The following is a 15,003-nucleotide window of genomic DNA, read 5'->3' as shown; positions in this document are numbered from 1 at the left end:
TACTGAATAATGGAATCATCATCTAGATCTAGATTCTTCTCTCGTTTCCTCTCCTTTCTTCTTCTTTGCAATTCTCTCTCCTTCTTTCTATTTCTTTCCATCCTTGTCTTTTTCGCCCTGTCTTTCTCTCTTTCTCCTTCTCCCTCTCCCTCTGTGGTTATTCATCTTTCCTTTCTAACAATTTATCTTTACTCATTGTTCTATTTATAGCAAGGGTCAAATATGGCTAAAAAATTAAGAAGGTCACGTGCATCAGCAATCATGAGGTCAAATACCTCAGCCAAGTATATATATATACCAGCTTCACCTCCATAGCTACCAGTTGACCCACACCTTGGGAGTGAAATTAGATGGATGGAAACTATGAAGTCGCTTGGGTAGTTTTGTAACTGTAATTCAAAGGACCACTCTTTAAACAGATTGTATCACTCTTGAAGCTGCTGCCTGTATATTACGTTAAAGGTACAGTGGTTTAAGTCTTATGCTCACAACCACGAGATTATCTAACTGTCCAACCCATTCCAACATGTAAAGCGAATAATGATGATACACACACACAAGATTGTCCTCTTGCTCTAACAAAAAAAAAATCTTTTTTTTAAGATTAGGCGCAGGAGTGGCCGTGTGGTAAGTAGCTTGCTTACCAACCACATAGTTCCGGGTTCAGTCCCACTGTGTGGCACCTTGGGCAAGTGTCTTCTACTATAGCCTCGGGCCGACCAAAGCCTTGTGAGTGGATTTGGTAGATGGAAACTGAAAGAAACCTGTCGTATATGTATATATATATATATATATATGTATGTGTGCTTGTGTTTGTCCCCCCAACATCGCTTGACAACTGATGCTGGTGTGTTTATGCCCCTGTAACCTAGCGGTTCGGCAAAAAGAGATCGATAGAATAAGTACTAGGCTTCCAAAGAATAAGTCCTGGGGTCGATTAGCTCGACTAAAAGCGGTGCTCCAGCATGGCCGCAGTCAAATGACTGAAACAAGTAAAAGAGTAAAAAAGTATCTTATTCAGAATTAGTAGTAGGCACCACTAATCATTTGTTTACCTTATCTTGAAGATGAACGAGTATCGCTTTCATCATCTCTGCTACCCAAATTCATGTTTACTGGTCACTTTGTTATTTTTCTCGGTTCATATTTATCTTTCATCACACATATTCAGATTCACAAAAACAGACACAGACAAAGATCAATAGATACAGACATTGTTTTATTCAATGTTTTTCATAATATTTATATATATATATGTATATGTATATATATATATACATTTTTTGAGGGATGGGTTATTTATTTCAGAATATATATAATAAGAGCAAGAAAGCCAGACTAAGACAGCCTATTTGGCATCACTCAAGGGAATGGGGATGGGGGCAATATTTTTTGTTGTTTTTTAAAATTTTTTCATTGTCATGTAACATTTTTGTTTGTTTTATATATATATATATATCATATATATATATATATATATATGTATGCATGTAGGTATACATACACACACACATACCCACATACACACGCACATGTGGGTGTGAATATTTTGCTTCCCTTTCAGAAGTATTCAGAGAAGATAGAAGGAAAGTACAAGAGAGTGAAGATGACAAGGTGAATGAACAATGAAGATGGTTAGATGGAAGAAGTCAGAGACGGATAGAATGGGTGGGGGTGGGGTAGAGAGAAAAAAGGTGGTGGCAAGTGACAAGAGTCTGTCAGACAATGGTGGTGGTGTAGGTGACAATGATAATGATTATAATGATGGTGTCCTGGTGCAATTAAAGAGGATATCTTGGAGCACTTGGGTGGGATAAGTTAAGGAACAAAAAAAAAAAATTAAAATGTTGAGAAAAAACGTGACAAACCAAAGAGAAAGGGAAGTTATCAGGATGTGTGTGCGTGTGTGTATGTTTATATATGTCTGTGTGTGTGTGCATATATACATATATATATTCACACACATACACAACACACACGTGTAATTTATATTACACACAGCAATCATACATATATGTACACACACACACACACATGCACGCACGCACACACATACATGCATTTTCAGCATATGTTTATTTACTATAAGTGTGTGTGTCTGTATACACACATATATATATATATGCATATATATGATGTATGAACATATGTCTCTCTGCTTGCAAGGTCGTGTTTATGTTTTGGGATTGTGTCTGTTTCTCACCGATTCCGGTTGTGCAGGTAATGGAAGAACCAGTCCAGCTTAGTTGTCCAAGAGCCACCATAGGCATTATTGAATTGTTCCTGAAAATAAGTGGCAGCTTCCTGCTCAGATTTCTCCACAGCCAGTGTCTTGCGAAGGTATCCTATGTCATCCATTGACTGTAACTCAGGGATGCCACAAGAGAGCATCAGTGTGAAAAGGGTGATGAAAAGCTTGGCATGTTTGCGAAGTGCCAAATAAGCTTGGCCACACAGTTGTTGAAACCTGCATCATCATCATCATCAACAGCAGCAGTTATGGAATGAAAAAAAGAATATATTGTATAGTTCTATCTCAAATGTTAACATATAAAGACAAAAGGAATAACAAAGAATAATAACAGTTAAAATAACAGTTAAAATATTAACTTCTAATTTAGGCACACATATTGATCCCTGGAGGGATGAAAGGCAACATTAATCTCTCATTAATACTGTTTACATCTATGAATAATATGCCCTTGTAGCTTGGCAGTAAGGCTTAATGACAGGAAAGGCATCCAGTCACAGAATATTGCTTCAATACATATCTCACAACTCACACAAGCATGACAAAAAAAATAAAACAACACAAAAAAATTATGATACATATACCCACGATCCACAATTCTAGCATCCTTCTACAGCATTTTTTCTCTATCCTTCTATCACTCACTTCCAAAACAGACCAGTCTCTATAAGAGAGAAGACAAAGCGTATACTCACTGTTCAAAAAGTTCATTTTTCTGAGGTTGGTCAGCACCCTTTGCTATAACTTTGATGAAGTCTTCCGTCAAAACAAAAGGCACTCGCTCACGGTTGATTCCAAACTTCTTCTTTTTGTGATTTAGAAAGTGACCAAAATCAATATGGAATACCTGACAAAACGACAAAGCAAAACAAAACAAAAAAGTGATAATTTTTTGTTTTATAGCCAGTGTGTATTTTTTGTTGCTAACTCTTCTCTGCTTTTCAAGTAATGGATTTTTTTATTTCATGACTTTCAAGGCGTGAAATGAGCAGATGATTTGTTGACAGTAGATGTGACAGCATTGCATGTAGTGACTTTTATAGAGTACAACTGTAAACAAACACGTACGCATACATAAGGGTTATGGCTTTGGTTCGAGGAATGAAGTGGTAACAAGGCTGCTGGAATTCTGAGACACTAATGGTACCGTAATTTGCACCACTAACTTCAGGAAACCAGCCAACCACCTGATTGCTTGTCAATCTGGTGGACACCCAAGCCAGATAGACTTTATTCTCTTCAGGAAATGGGATAAACAAATGGATGTAAATCATCATCATCGTTTAACGTCCGCTTTCCATGCTGGCATGGGTTGGACGGTTTGACTGAGGACTGGAGAGCTCGATGGCTGCACCAATCTCAGGGCATTTAATTCAGTGCATTTATGATTTTACCAATTGTCTCCTTGAACAATATATCTAAAATATTACACTTGTTAAGTTTATCTCTATAGATGATATATTTCTGATAATTTGCAAGAAAATCTGTAGAGATAACCTTAACAAGTGCTAACACAGTAGAACACAGCATTAACTTATAAAAGTGTTTAATACACTCTGTAGTATATTATGGCTGCATAATGAAATACAGTGTCCCTACAAGTGTTTAAAATATTTGGTTTTAAACTTAATTTTAAGAAGTTCTTCTATTTTTGTTTTTACCTGTCCTTCTTCAGTCATCATAATGTTCTCAGAATGTCGGTCCCCAATGCCTAAAACAAATGTAGCAACACAGTACCCAGCACAGGATTTTGTAAAGGTATCAATTGCTATGTCATATCTGCAAGATAAAAAGAAACTGTTGGTAATATTTACATGTATAATATCAGTCTACATTACTCAACATTTCAAATAAGTTAGAGTTGTTTTAAGAAACTAGTCTAAATTTATGATTATTTTTTGAATTTAATTGAAACATATAAAGGTTGAATTATGGTTAGAAATATTGTAACGAAAGAATTAAACATTTCGATTATGTCTTCTCTTTGTTCCATATTTAAAACACTAAATTATAATACTAAGACCAGTTTTAGTACGTTAAAAATTTCTGTAATGTCTGATTTCTTTCCATATTTAAGGTTATTAAAAGCATAACACTGGAATTTTATTTTGTCATATAACAGATTTCAATTATGTCTACGATTTCATCTCTTAGACTTGTGTAAAGTGTAACACTCATACTTCATTATATTAAGAAACCACCAATCACTACTTGACTGGTACTTAAATATATTAATAACAGTATTTTTATTTTGTCATACAACAGATTTCAATTATGCCTCTGATTTCATCATTTAGCGTTGGGTAAAGAGTAACACTCAAACTTCATTATATTAAAGAACCACCAACTTGACTGGTACTTAAATATATTAAAAATAACTATAATAATTGTATTGTGAGAATAAGAATAGGATGGGCAAAGTTCAGAGAGCACCTAGCTCTGGTGGCAACAAAGAGCCTCTCCCTCAGAGCGAAAGGTAGATGAAATGATGCCTGTGTGCAAACAGCTATGCCACACGGCAGTGAAACATGAGCTGTGACAGTCGAGGACACGTGTAGGCTTGAAAGAAATGAAGCCAGTACGCTTCAGTGGATGTGCAATGTCAGTGTGTATGTTTGACAGTGTAAGCAACCTGAGAGAAAAGAGGCACAAGATGTGGTGTGCAAGAGAGACAATTGCACTGGTATGGTCCATGTGATGTGTATGGATGAGGATAGCTGTGTAAAGAAGTAGACCCAGGAAGACATGGGACGAGGTGGTGAAGCATGAGCTTTGAACTTTGGGCCTCACAGAGGCATTGACAAGTGATCGAGACTTTTGGCAATATGCTGTGCTTGAGAAGACCCATCGAGCCAAGTGAAATCATAGTTATGGCCGATGCTGGTGTCATGTAACTAGCACCCATGTTGGTGGCATATAAAAGGCACCTTTTGAGTGTTGGGCCTCATGGAAACAAAGGGACCAATACTGGTGGCATGTAAAAAGCACCTTTTGAGTGTTGGGCCTCACAGAGTCAATGACAAATGACCAAGACCTTTGGCATTATGCTGTGCTTGAGAAGAACATCCCTTGAGCAAAGTAAAATCACCGTTATGGCAGATACTGGTGTCACACGAATGGCACCCATGCTGGTAGCACTTAAAAGTACCCATTATACTCTCAGAATGGTTGGCATTAGGAAGGGCATCCAGCCATAGAAAACCATGCCAAATCAGACTGGAGTCTGGTGCAGCCTTCTAGCTTGCCAACCCTGGTCAAACCGTCCAACCTATGCCAGCATGGACAACGGACGTTAAATGCTGATGATGATGTACTAATAATCCATATATTGATAATAAAATAAATAAATACATGCACTTACTGTTCTTTCTGGTTGCGCTCTTTGATCCATTTATGCAGCTGAGAGCTGTCCAACTGCATTGCTGCAGTCTTGCCTCCACGGTGCTGGATAGCCATCACAGTGGTAGCTGCTGGAACTACCTCTATGAGTCCCATCTCTTTACCGGTCGACAAACAACCATATGGTATCATCCTATAGGATAGAAAATAAATCATTAAGCACAGAAATTAGATCCTCCATTGGTTTTGATGATGAGTAGCTCTGATCATGTCAATCAACATGGTTAGTAAACTAATTAATTTTAGAAGTAGTAGAACTAATTTCTAAATTAGGCACAGGCCTGGAAATTAAGAGGGAGTGGGTACTTGGCAACATCAAACAAAACAGTTTTTGACACGTAGTTTATTTTAACGACCTCTAAAGGATGAAATCTGATCTTGGCAGGATCAGAAAGTGCCATAACTGAATACTGCAAAACATTTAGTTGGACACTCTTTGGATTCTACCAATCTAGAACCTTAAATTTTCTAACACAGGAATAAGGCCAGAAATGTTTAAAGGGAAGGAACAGTTAATTAGACAAATAGAAAGGTAGAAAATATAAATAAATGAACGCACGCACGCACGCACGCACGCACGCACGCACGCACGCACGAGAGAGAGTGAAAGTATAAGAAAAAACATTACCTTAAATCTATGCCTTCATTTTTCCAGATGGAATCCATAATTCTTATCACCTGAAGAGTGAGCATGTCTTGTCTCAAATCTAACAGAAAAATTGAAATACAAAAACATTTGAAAATTTGACAGAGGTCGGAGATAAAAGTGACAAAACAGTCTATAAAAACAGGAAGCAGATTTGTGTGTAAGCAAAGCTTTCATCTCCAAAATGCTTCTTCAGAGAGGTGTCTATGAAAAGCTCAGCCACAAGCACATTAATTTGATGAGCAGGCTGTTCCGTTGATCAGATCAACCGGAACCCTCACCATCGTAGCTGACAGTGCCAGTATTGTAGAAGTGTGAGAGGCTGGATCTAGCCAGTTAGAAGATAAAACGGGGATGAATATTTCGGCCAGATATAGCCAGATTAAGTGCTAAGGCTTTCCCCATTATACCTATGATACACCACAAATGGGCTGAGTCACTGAAAGTGAAGAATGTACACTTTATCATAAGTTATAAATAGCACAACTACATGCTCAGAATGGAGAAGACCTGCAACTAAATTCTCCCCCCCCCCTTGAAAACAAAGGATTAGCAGCTAAATACTCTTCAAATGACACACTTATCCTATGTCTGTAATGTAAAAAAATGAAGACTGGATGGTCACAGTCTATGTTGAAATAAACACACACACACACATTATGGATTTCATTTACCACATTTTACTCACAAGGCATTAGTCAACCTGAGGCTATGGTGGAAGATACTCGCCCAATGTGACACACAGTAGGTTGGAACCTGGAACTACAAGGTTGTGATGTAAACTTTGTAACCACACAGCCATGTCTGTATTCATATATATATTCGGATATATATATTCAGATATTCGGTTAAAATGTCTTACGTTTAAGCTGGTTCCCATGCATTTCCCTGAAGAGAAGATTACATTCTTATCAACATCACCTATTCCTATGGAAGGTATAATTTGTAATCTTCGAAACATATGTTGGAAATAAAAGTATTCAGTTAACATATGCGTTTTACTCCATTTAATAAATATATATATATATATATATATTAAGGCGGTGAGCTGGCAGAATTGTTAGTATGCCAGACAAAACGCTTAGTAGCATTTTATCTGACTTTACATTTTGAGTTCAAATTCTACCAAGGTTGACTTTATCTTTCATCCTTTCAGGGTCGATAAAATAAGTACCAGTTGAGCACTGGCATCAGTTTAACTGACTTGGCCCTTCCCTTGAAGCTGCTGGCCTTTTACCAAAATTTGAAAACATTATTACTAAACAGATGAAGGAGCCAATAGCTCCCTCTACCCAAGTGAGTAGTGGAGCCCTTGGTTGAAGAGAATAAAGTTAATAGAGGAATTAGGTTTAAGATTAGTTTACAGACTGACCATCTCCATTTTTGAAAATCAACTTGTAATATGAAAGCCAGTAATCTGCAAGTGGATCTGGATTCTGCCATACAAGCCAAAGTGGACGTTTTTTTGATGTCTTCAAGTAGCATTGCCGAACACTGCAGAGAAAAACACAACCAAACTTAATGAAAAAAATCAAGTAACAACAACAACAACAGCATCAATTTGTTCTTTTATTGTCCATAAGGACCAAGACATTGAGGGCAGTACAAGGATGAAATTATAAACACACAACTTAGATGATGATTGCACACACACACACACACGGTAATAAAGACAGAGAATTTCCAGAGACAAAGATTGTTGTAATCGTAGCAGAGTTGTGGTACTTACAGGATGTCACCTAACATGTGACTGCTGTTTAGAGGGGATGTAAAACGCTGTAGGGCTTCCAAGTAATCAGCCTGGGAAAGCTGGTCTGTGAGAAAACGTTTCTGTTCATCCTGAAATGAAATAAGACAACAAATTCACAGAAACATGGATGCCTAAGGAAAAACAAATAGTAACATAGTCAACCTATCCCTTCACCAGGTTTAAAAACCATGAATGTTTATCTAATTCAGGTGTTTTCAAACTGTGGTCCGCAAGGACAAGACAGGGGGTCCGTGGACAGCAAATACTTTTTATGGGCAATTTGATTTTATGTATGTTTTTTAATCAAAATCTTTTAATTGACAATAAACCTATTTGTTAAATACTGTTAAATAAATAAATGTAAAAATATATGTTATTTTAAGCTAATATTTATGTTATAAATTTCATAAGCGTTTATAAGGGGGTCCCTAAGGTAAAGCCTGAAATATAAGGGGGTCCGCAAGTCAAAAAGTTTGAAAACCCCTGATCTAATTGATCAGCTATGGTTGCTAAAACCATATAAATATGAGGTGTGTTCAAAAGTTATCTGACTATTTCTACTTGCCAAGACTAACGCTGCATAAAAATAATACTTTGGGTGTGAAGTGACACCAACCTTCCTACGCATCTGTGAAAATTTTCACGCTGGTCCGCAAGGTCAGTTCCCACCTGTTATGCCTAGAATGCAGATATTGAAGTGTGCACTCGTAGAATTCTTGTTTCTCATGCAAGATGACTGAACACATTGAGCAGAGACCATAAACCCATGTCTCATCACCAGTGATGATGGTCTTCATGAAGTCTGGGTTGTGGTTTGCACGGTCCAATATGTTCTGAGCGATTTCCACACGGAGTTGCTTCCGCTTTTCCAACTTTGGGACAAATTTCACCAACACTTTCCACATGCACAAATCCTCCATTAAAACGAAATGCACTGATCTTGTGCTTATTCCCACTTTGTGAGCAATTTCCTGAATTGTTACACAGTGTTCATCCATGACTAATTCACTGAATCTTCTTAATCAGCTCTTCATTTCAGCTCGTAGATGGATGGCCTGCCTGAGTATGCCATGTAAAATGCACTCGCTCCACTCTGCAGAGTGGTTGATCTTAGGAAGGGCATCCAGCCATAAAAACCCTGCCAAAACAGACACGGTAGCCTGGGGTAGTCTTCTATCTGGCTGGTTCCTGGCAACCGTTCTGCCCATGCATGGAAGATGGACGTTAAATGATGATGATGATGATGATAATAATATATATATATATATATATACACACACATATACAAGAGATGTAGAAAAGATCCTGGCTTTAAGAGTATCGTGAAAGGCCTGGTTGGAGGGCCTAACTTTCCAAGTTCTTTTACAGGGCTTAGAAAAACTGAAAGACTGCTGCAATAAGTGTGTGAATCTGAGGGAGAAATATGTTGAATAAAATCATAATTAACTGATTCTCCTGTATTTTCTTTTATCCAAAGCCAGGAACTTTTCAGCATCCCCTCGTATTAGTTCAATTAAATTGTTTAACCCTTTAGCAGTCAGATTACTCAGTTAAATGTAATGTTTATTCGTTCTCATTGCTTTGAAGTAATCAAGTGTTTATCTCATAGCTTTGGGATTTCAATCATGTGACTGTTTACTTTTAAAATAAAATATTGCAGGGTAGGTGTGAGAAGTTTGGTCTGGCTGGTTGCAGCCAAAAAAATAGGTAGAATATTGGGGCTGGATATGGCCAGTTTGAATGTTAAAGGGTTAAGGCAATGTCCCAATGCGATTGCAGTGCAATGACTGAAACAAGTAAAAAATTAAAAAGTTAAACATTGAAAAAGACAAAAAAAAAAAAAAAACAGAAAAGAGAAAGTAACAAAAGCATAAATTTTTGTAGGGTGCTGTTTTAACCGAAAATGCTTACCTCTCGCATGAATTCTGATTTTAACTTATCAGAAAGCTTTGCTAGCTTGTCTAGAGCTTCCAACTGTTTCAAAAGGTTTTTCAGAAATGCACCGCATCCCCGACAGTAGGCCTCTAAGATTAAGCCAAACCGTAAACGAATAGACGTTTCGTGCATTTCAGATCTGAAAACATTAGGTTTAAAAATGATTTAATGCACTAACTACATAAATGATATTGTATTAAATGCATTAAGTAAATGGATCTCTGAATGAGTTCATATAATTATTCTTTTGTTAAAATGTATGTGCAATAAATTGCTTATATTTCTTCAATACAGCAAATATCTTAACAACAACTTTTTAATGCAATTCCTAATAATATTTAATTCTAAAACCATAATAGTATTTTTTTAAACATCAAATGGCTATGATTGTTCACCCAAGTAAAATAGGAATCAAAGACAAAAAGTGCTTGAGAACCACTGGTGTAGGCAAAGGGACCAGTATATACAGGTTTTCTCAAGTATAGCAAGACACCAATCATCTCAGCCCTTAGTTGTACCCTTATCAGATGGTTAGTCATGATGGGTATACTGGGCTTTGCATATTTGTACCCCAGGGTACAGATGGTACATGCTTTGATGGTATGTGCTGCTCTCTCACTCAATAATAATAATAATGATGATGATGATTTCACATTTTGGCACAAAGCCAGCAATTTTGAGAAGGGAGTAGGTCAATTACATCAACCCCAGTGTTCATCTGGTACTATTTTATTGACCCCCAAAATGAAGGGCAAAGTTGACCATTGCAGAATGTTAACTCAGAATGTAAAAACAGACAAAATGCTGCTAAGTGTTTTGCTTGACATGCTAAATAATAATTTTAACAAAGGTGCAAGGTCACAGATTTCAAAAGTAGGTATAGTCACTTTAACTGACTCTGTGTTCTGGTTTCAAATCCTGCCATTGTTGACTTTTCTTATTCAGGATTGATAGAGATGTAACGAAATACTGTGAAGCATTTCATTTAACTCTCTACACATTTTGCCATCCATCAACCCATGCAAGGCACAAGGCTACAAATTTGAATTACCTGACTTATTTGATTTTATCAACCGAGAGAGGATAAAAAGCGAAGCTCATCTTACTCAAGACAGTAAATAGATGCAATAGAATGATTTCAAATTTTGGCACAAAGCCAGCAATTTTAGGGGAGGGGGAGCCAAGTCAATTACACTGATTCCAGTGTGCTCAACTGGTACTTATTTTATAGACTCCAAAAGGAGGAAAGGCAAAGTTGACCAGAGCAGAATTTGAACTCAGAACAAAAAGATGGATGAAACACTGCTAAGCATTTTGCCTGGTGTGGTAATGATTCTGCCAGCTCGCTACCTTACACGTCACACAATAATGCTAGGTATTTCATTCAACATTCTGCTACTTCTGCCGTCCACCAACTCCACCGAGAAGGATAGTCTCAAAAATACAAAGAATATTACCTTAAATGCCAGAAGAAGAACTGTCCAATCCTTTGATTCAATAAAGCTCTCTTCAGCAGAAACCGTGTCAAACGGTTATCCAGGTAAGGTTCATATTTTATAGCCTGAAAATGAGAAACAAGAGAAGTAGTGAGGAAAGAAAATATTTGCAAAAGTTAAGGAGGAAGTGATGCTCTTATCCACTGTTCCAAAAGAGACCAATAGAATAAGTACTAGGCTTACAAAAAAATAAGTCCTGGGGTGATTTGTTCGACTAAAGGTGGTGCTCCAGCATGGCTGCAGTCAAATGATTGAAGCAAGTAAAAGAATAAAAGAATATCAACTCCAGTGCTGATAAACCTTGGAAAACTGAAAGGCAATCGGCCTAGTTGGGATGTGAGCTGGAGACAAAATGTCAAACCAAATAACCACAAAGTAATTTGTTCAAAGCTGGAAATATCTTGAACTCTTTCATCACCGTTCAACAGTTATGACAGTTTTGTTAAAGCAAAGATCAGAAAGAACTAGTGTGCTATATAGTCACGTGTGGCTGACCAGCATAAAAAAGTTTGGAATTACTTTACCTGAACAATTTGTAAAAGATATTGGGAGAGTTTATCATCAGTTAAGCCTTTATCTAAGCAATCTACAGCAAAGTTCCGAATATTCGTATCCATATAAGAACAATCAAGTAACTCTAGAGCATCTTCTGGTGAAAGAGTTGGCCATTTTTGTAACAGTCGGTAAACCTAGATGGAAAAACGGAAACAGATTATATTTTTATCTAGCTATGTACCAAGGGACCAATGAGAGAAGGAGAAAGTCATGGGATGTAAAAAAAACGATGTGAAAAAGAGAAATAAAGACTGACAAAAAGAAAATGAGAAAGATAGAGAAATAAGGTGGTAAAGAAAAAAAGAAAGAGAATGATGCAGAATGAAAGAGAAAATAAAGATAAGAAGTAAGCAGAAAGGTAGAGAGCTGGACATAATACTGATACACACCTCAGCCACTTCACTTCTATCATTCCATTTCACAGAATTCAGCAGTTTTGGTAAGGAATGTGGCAGCAGTACACAATGGTTTCTAAGAGAAAAGATACAAATAAATAATTATTATTATTATTATTATTCATTTCCACTGATCATGCACGGGTTCACCAGTGCTTTCCATCACTAATGGTCTCGTGGCAGCCCCTCTGCATCCTTCAATGTGACATCAAGCTTCTGGAGATCTTCTCCAGTCATCTGGTACAGGGTCTGCTACAAGGCCTCCTCCAGCCCACAGAATAAAGCCCTGGTAGGATGATCAGAGTGACTCCCAAATGACTGGACCCAGAGCATCATCCTCCCCTTCTGGAAACAGAAGGGCAACATACTCAACTGCAGCAACCACAGGGGAACCACCCTCTTCTTCACCATGCTCTTCCTGCCGTTAGAAGAAGGCACTAGCCACAAGCCTAAAGATGGACAAAATGCTGCTAAGCATTTTGCCTGGCATGCAGCTCTAATAATTCTACCAGCTCGTCACCAAGCACAAGGCCATGAATTCAGGGAAGTGGAATATGATATTGATACACAAGACCTGATTAGCATATATTTTATGAACTCCTAGGTGGATGAAAGGCAAAGTTACAAGATACCAGACTTACCTTAGTTGCCATACAAAAAGCATCTCTTGTTCTGAAAGTTCAGATAAAGGATCTCGGCTGACTAGTTCTTCTAGTTGTTTCATCTGTTTAGCATCTGGATTTATATACTACAATAGAAACCAACAGATTGCAGAATATACTTTTACCAAAAAAGTTCTCTCAACTAAATTTTACTATGATCACACAAGACAACTGACCCCTCTCACAGGCAATGTCTTGCTTATTCTGGCATAAAGAAAAAATAAAATAGAAACAATATAAAATAAAACCTATTTCCTCATTTTACCCTAAGAGACTAAATTATAGTTAAAAAAAAAAAAAAAAGAACACATACTACAGTTGAAACTAACAGCTCAGAAGTCACAGAGTATACTTTTGCTGAAAGCTCTATCAACTAAATCTTATTCTGGATCCATAATCATTTATTTTAACATCTGACCTTTGCAAGCATGGATCAGACAGAATTTGGTGGGGCAGGTTTTTTATAGATGGATGCCCATCCTGTTGTCAACCTGCAACTGTTTCCAAGTAAGGTAATATTCCTCTCTGACATGGAATATAGATATATTCCATGTAAGAGAGGAAATGAAAGAATGATACCACTTGTATGACACTGTCACTTGCTGACATACATACAAGCACACACAGAAGCTTCTTTCAGACTGTCTATAATAATGATGATGATGATGTTTTGTCTTGGTGTAAAAGATGAGCTACAGCAAATATTCTACTCAACAGCACAGATTTGCTTGTTAGTTGCTTAATCTTAACCAGCTGAGGATGTGCCTTAGTGGCTGATGAGGGGATGGCCATGTTTGAAAGGAATCTTAGGGGTTTGAATAATTCACCTCCGGAAAACATGGGTGTTTTGTTCATTATCCATTACCAACTCTTGTTCAGGGACCTTGTGAACAGGATGCGCTACTCAACCTGAAGGAAATTCTAACTGGGCCCCATCTGCAAGGTCATGCGCTGTTTATCTTGATATGAGATCACAATATTGTGTACATATGGTTGTGATGCATGCGCCTGGTGTACTCTTATCATATGGGTTGTCATGATAGGTATATCAGGTTTGTATATTTGTACATTAGTGTCACTTTGATGGCATGCATTGCCCTCTCACTCAATAATAATAATAATAATAAATCGTCTTCTTTTTATACAAGGAAGCTATATATTGTACAGCTCCAAGACAACCTTGATTTAACAAATCTATGACCAAACAAATTCAAGCCAAGACCATCAATTTTGTGGGAAGTATCACCAAAATAGTAGTTTTGGACTTTCTTTTCCTTCATTACCAGCAAGCACTATGCAAAAATCACATCAATTCTTCCTTGTGAAAAGGATCCTCTATGCTGTTATTCAGCGTGATAGAAATAATAGCCAAATCTTCCTTAAATCATATTCCCACAGAGGGGAGAACAAACATTACATGATGTAGTCACTGTAGGCCAGGTGAGAGAGGCTGGATCTGGTCAGTTTTAACTTAGGAAAGGTAGAATATTTGGGCCTGAGATAGCAGGTTTAAATGCTAAATAGGAAAACATAAAACCCAAATTCTAATGCTCCATATGCAACCATTCTCCATTTCTCAAATTAAAAACTAAAGCAGTTAATAGATAAAAGAACTACTCACATCCACATAGCCATCTTGTACGTAACCATCGTACGAGTTCTGTTTGGAATATCTATCAAATTTTTCCATATCAAACGTTACAGAATGGGAAAATTTGTCAAATTCAATATCCAGACTTGGACAGTCTTTGTTTGGGTTTGAACCTGAAATGAAATCGACAGATTAAGTACTTCATAATAGAGAAGAAGAAGAAAAGGAGAGTAGGAGGCAAAAAATTACTTTGGTTACATTAAAATATCCAATACAATCATCATCATCATCATCATCGTTTAATGTCCGCTTTCCATGCTAGC

The 15,003-nt window shown here is 37.2% G+C and overlaps 1 protein-coding gene across 3 annotated transcripts in view; it reads right to left on the bottom strand.

The window, feature by feature from the left end:
* Positions 1-1,200: 1,200 nt before the first annotated feature.
* LOC106883036 (phosphatidylinositol 4,5-bisphosphate 3-kinase catalytic subunit alpha isoform) overlaps positions 1,201-15,003 on the bottom strand; it is a 45,945-nt gene continuing 32,142 nt past the window's right edge. For all 3 annotated transcript variants that reach the window (XM_052977095.1, XM_014933898.2, XM_014933899.2), the window contains 13 exons: positions 14,711-14,853; positions 13,069-13,175; positions 12,422-12,503; positions 12,002-12,166; positions 11,439-11,542; positions 9,958-10,120; positions 8,026-8,135; positions 7,669-7,790; positions 6,279-6,357; positions 5,613-5,783; positions 3,913-4,030; positions 2,947-3,098; positions 1,201-2,467 (listed from right to left, as the gene is read on the bottom strand). In XM_052977095.1, the coding sequence (XP_052833055.1) occupies positions 2,200-2,467; positions 2,947-3,098; positions 3,913-4,030; positions 5,613-5,783; positions 6,279-6,357; positions 7,669-7,790; positions 8,026-8,135; positions 9,958-10,120; positions 11,439-11,542; positions 12,002-12,166; positions 12,422-12,503; positions 13,069-13,175; positions 14,711-14,853 (1,784 nt within the window). In that variant the 3' untranslated portion in view covers positions 1,201-2,199. The remainder of the gene's footprint in view (positions 2,468-2,946; positions 3,099-3,912; positions 4,031-5,612; positions 5,784-6,278; positions 6,358-7,668; positions 7,791-8,025; positions 8,136-9,957; positions 10,121-11,438; positions 11,543-12,001; positions 12,167-12,421; positions 12,504-13,068; positions 13,176-14,710; positions 14,854-15,003) is intronic.

Source organism: Octopus bimaculoides, chromosome 26, assembly GCF_001194135.2.
Source record: "Octopus bimaculoides isolate UCB-OBI-ISO-001 chromosome 26, ASM119413v2, whole genome shotgun sequence".
NCBI lineage: Eukaryota > Metazoa > Mollusca > Cephalopoda > Octopoda > Octopodidae > Octopus > Octopus bimaculoides.
This window is presented reverse-complemented; position numbering and strand designations above follow the sequence as displayed.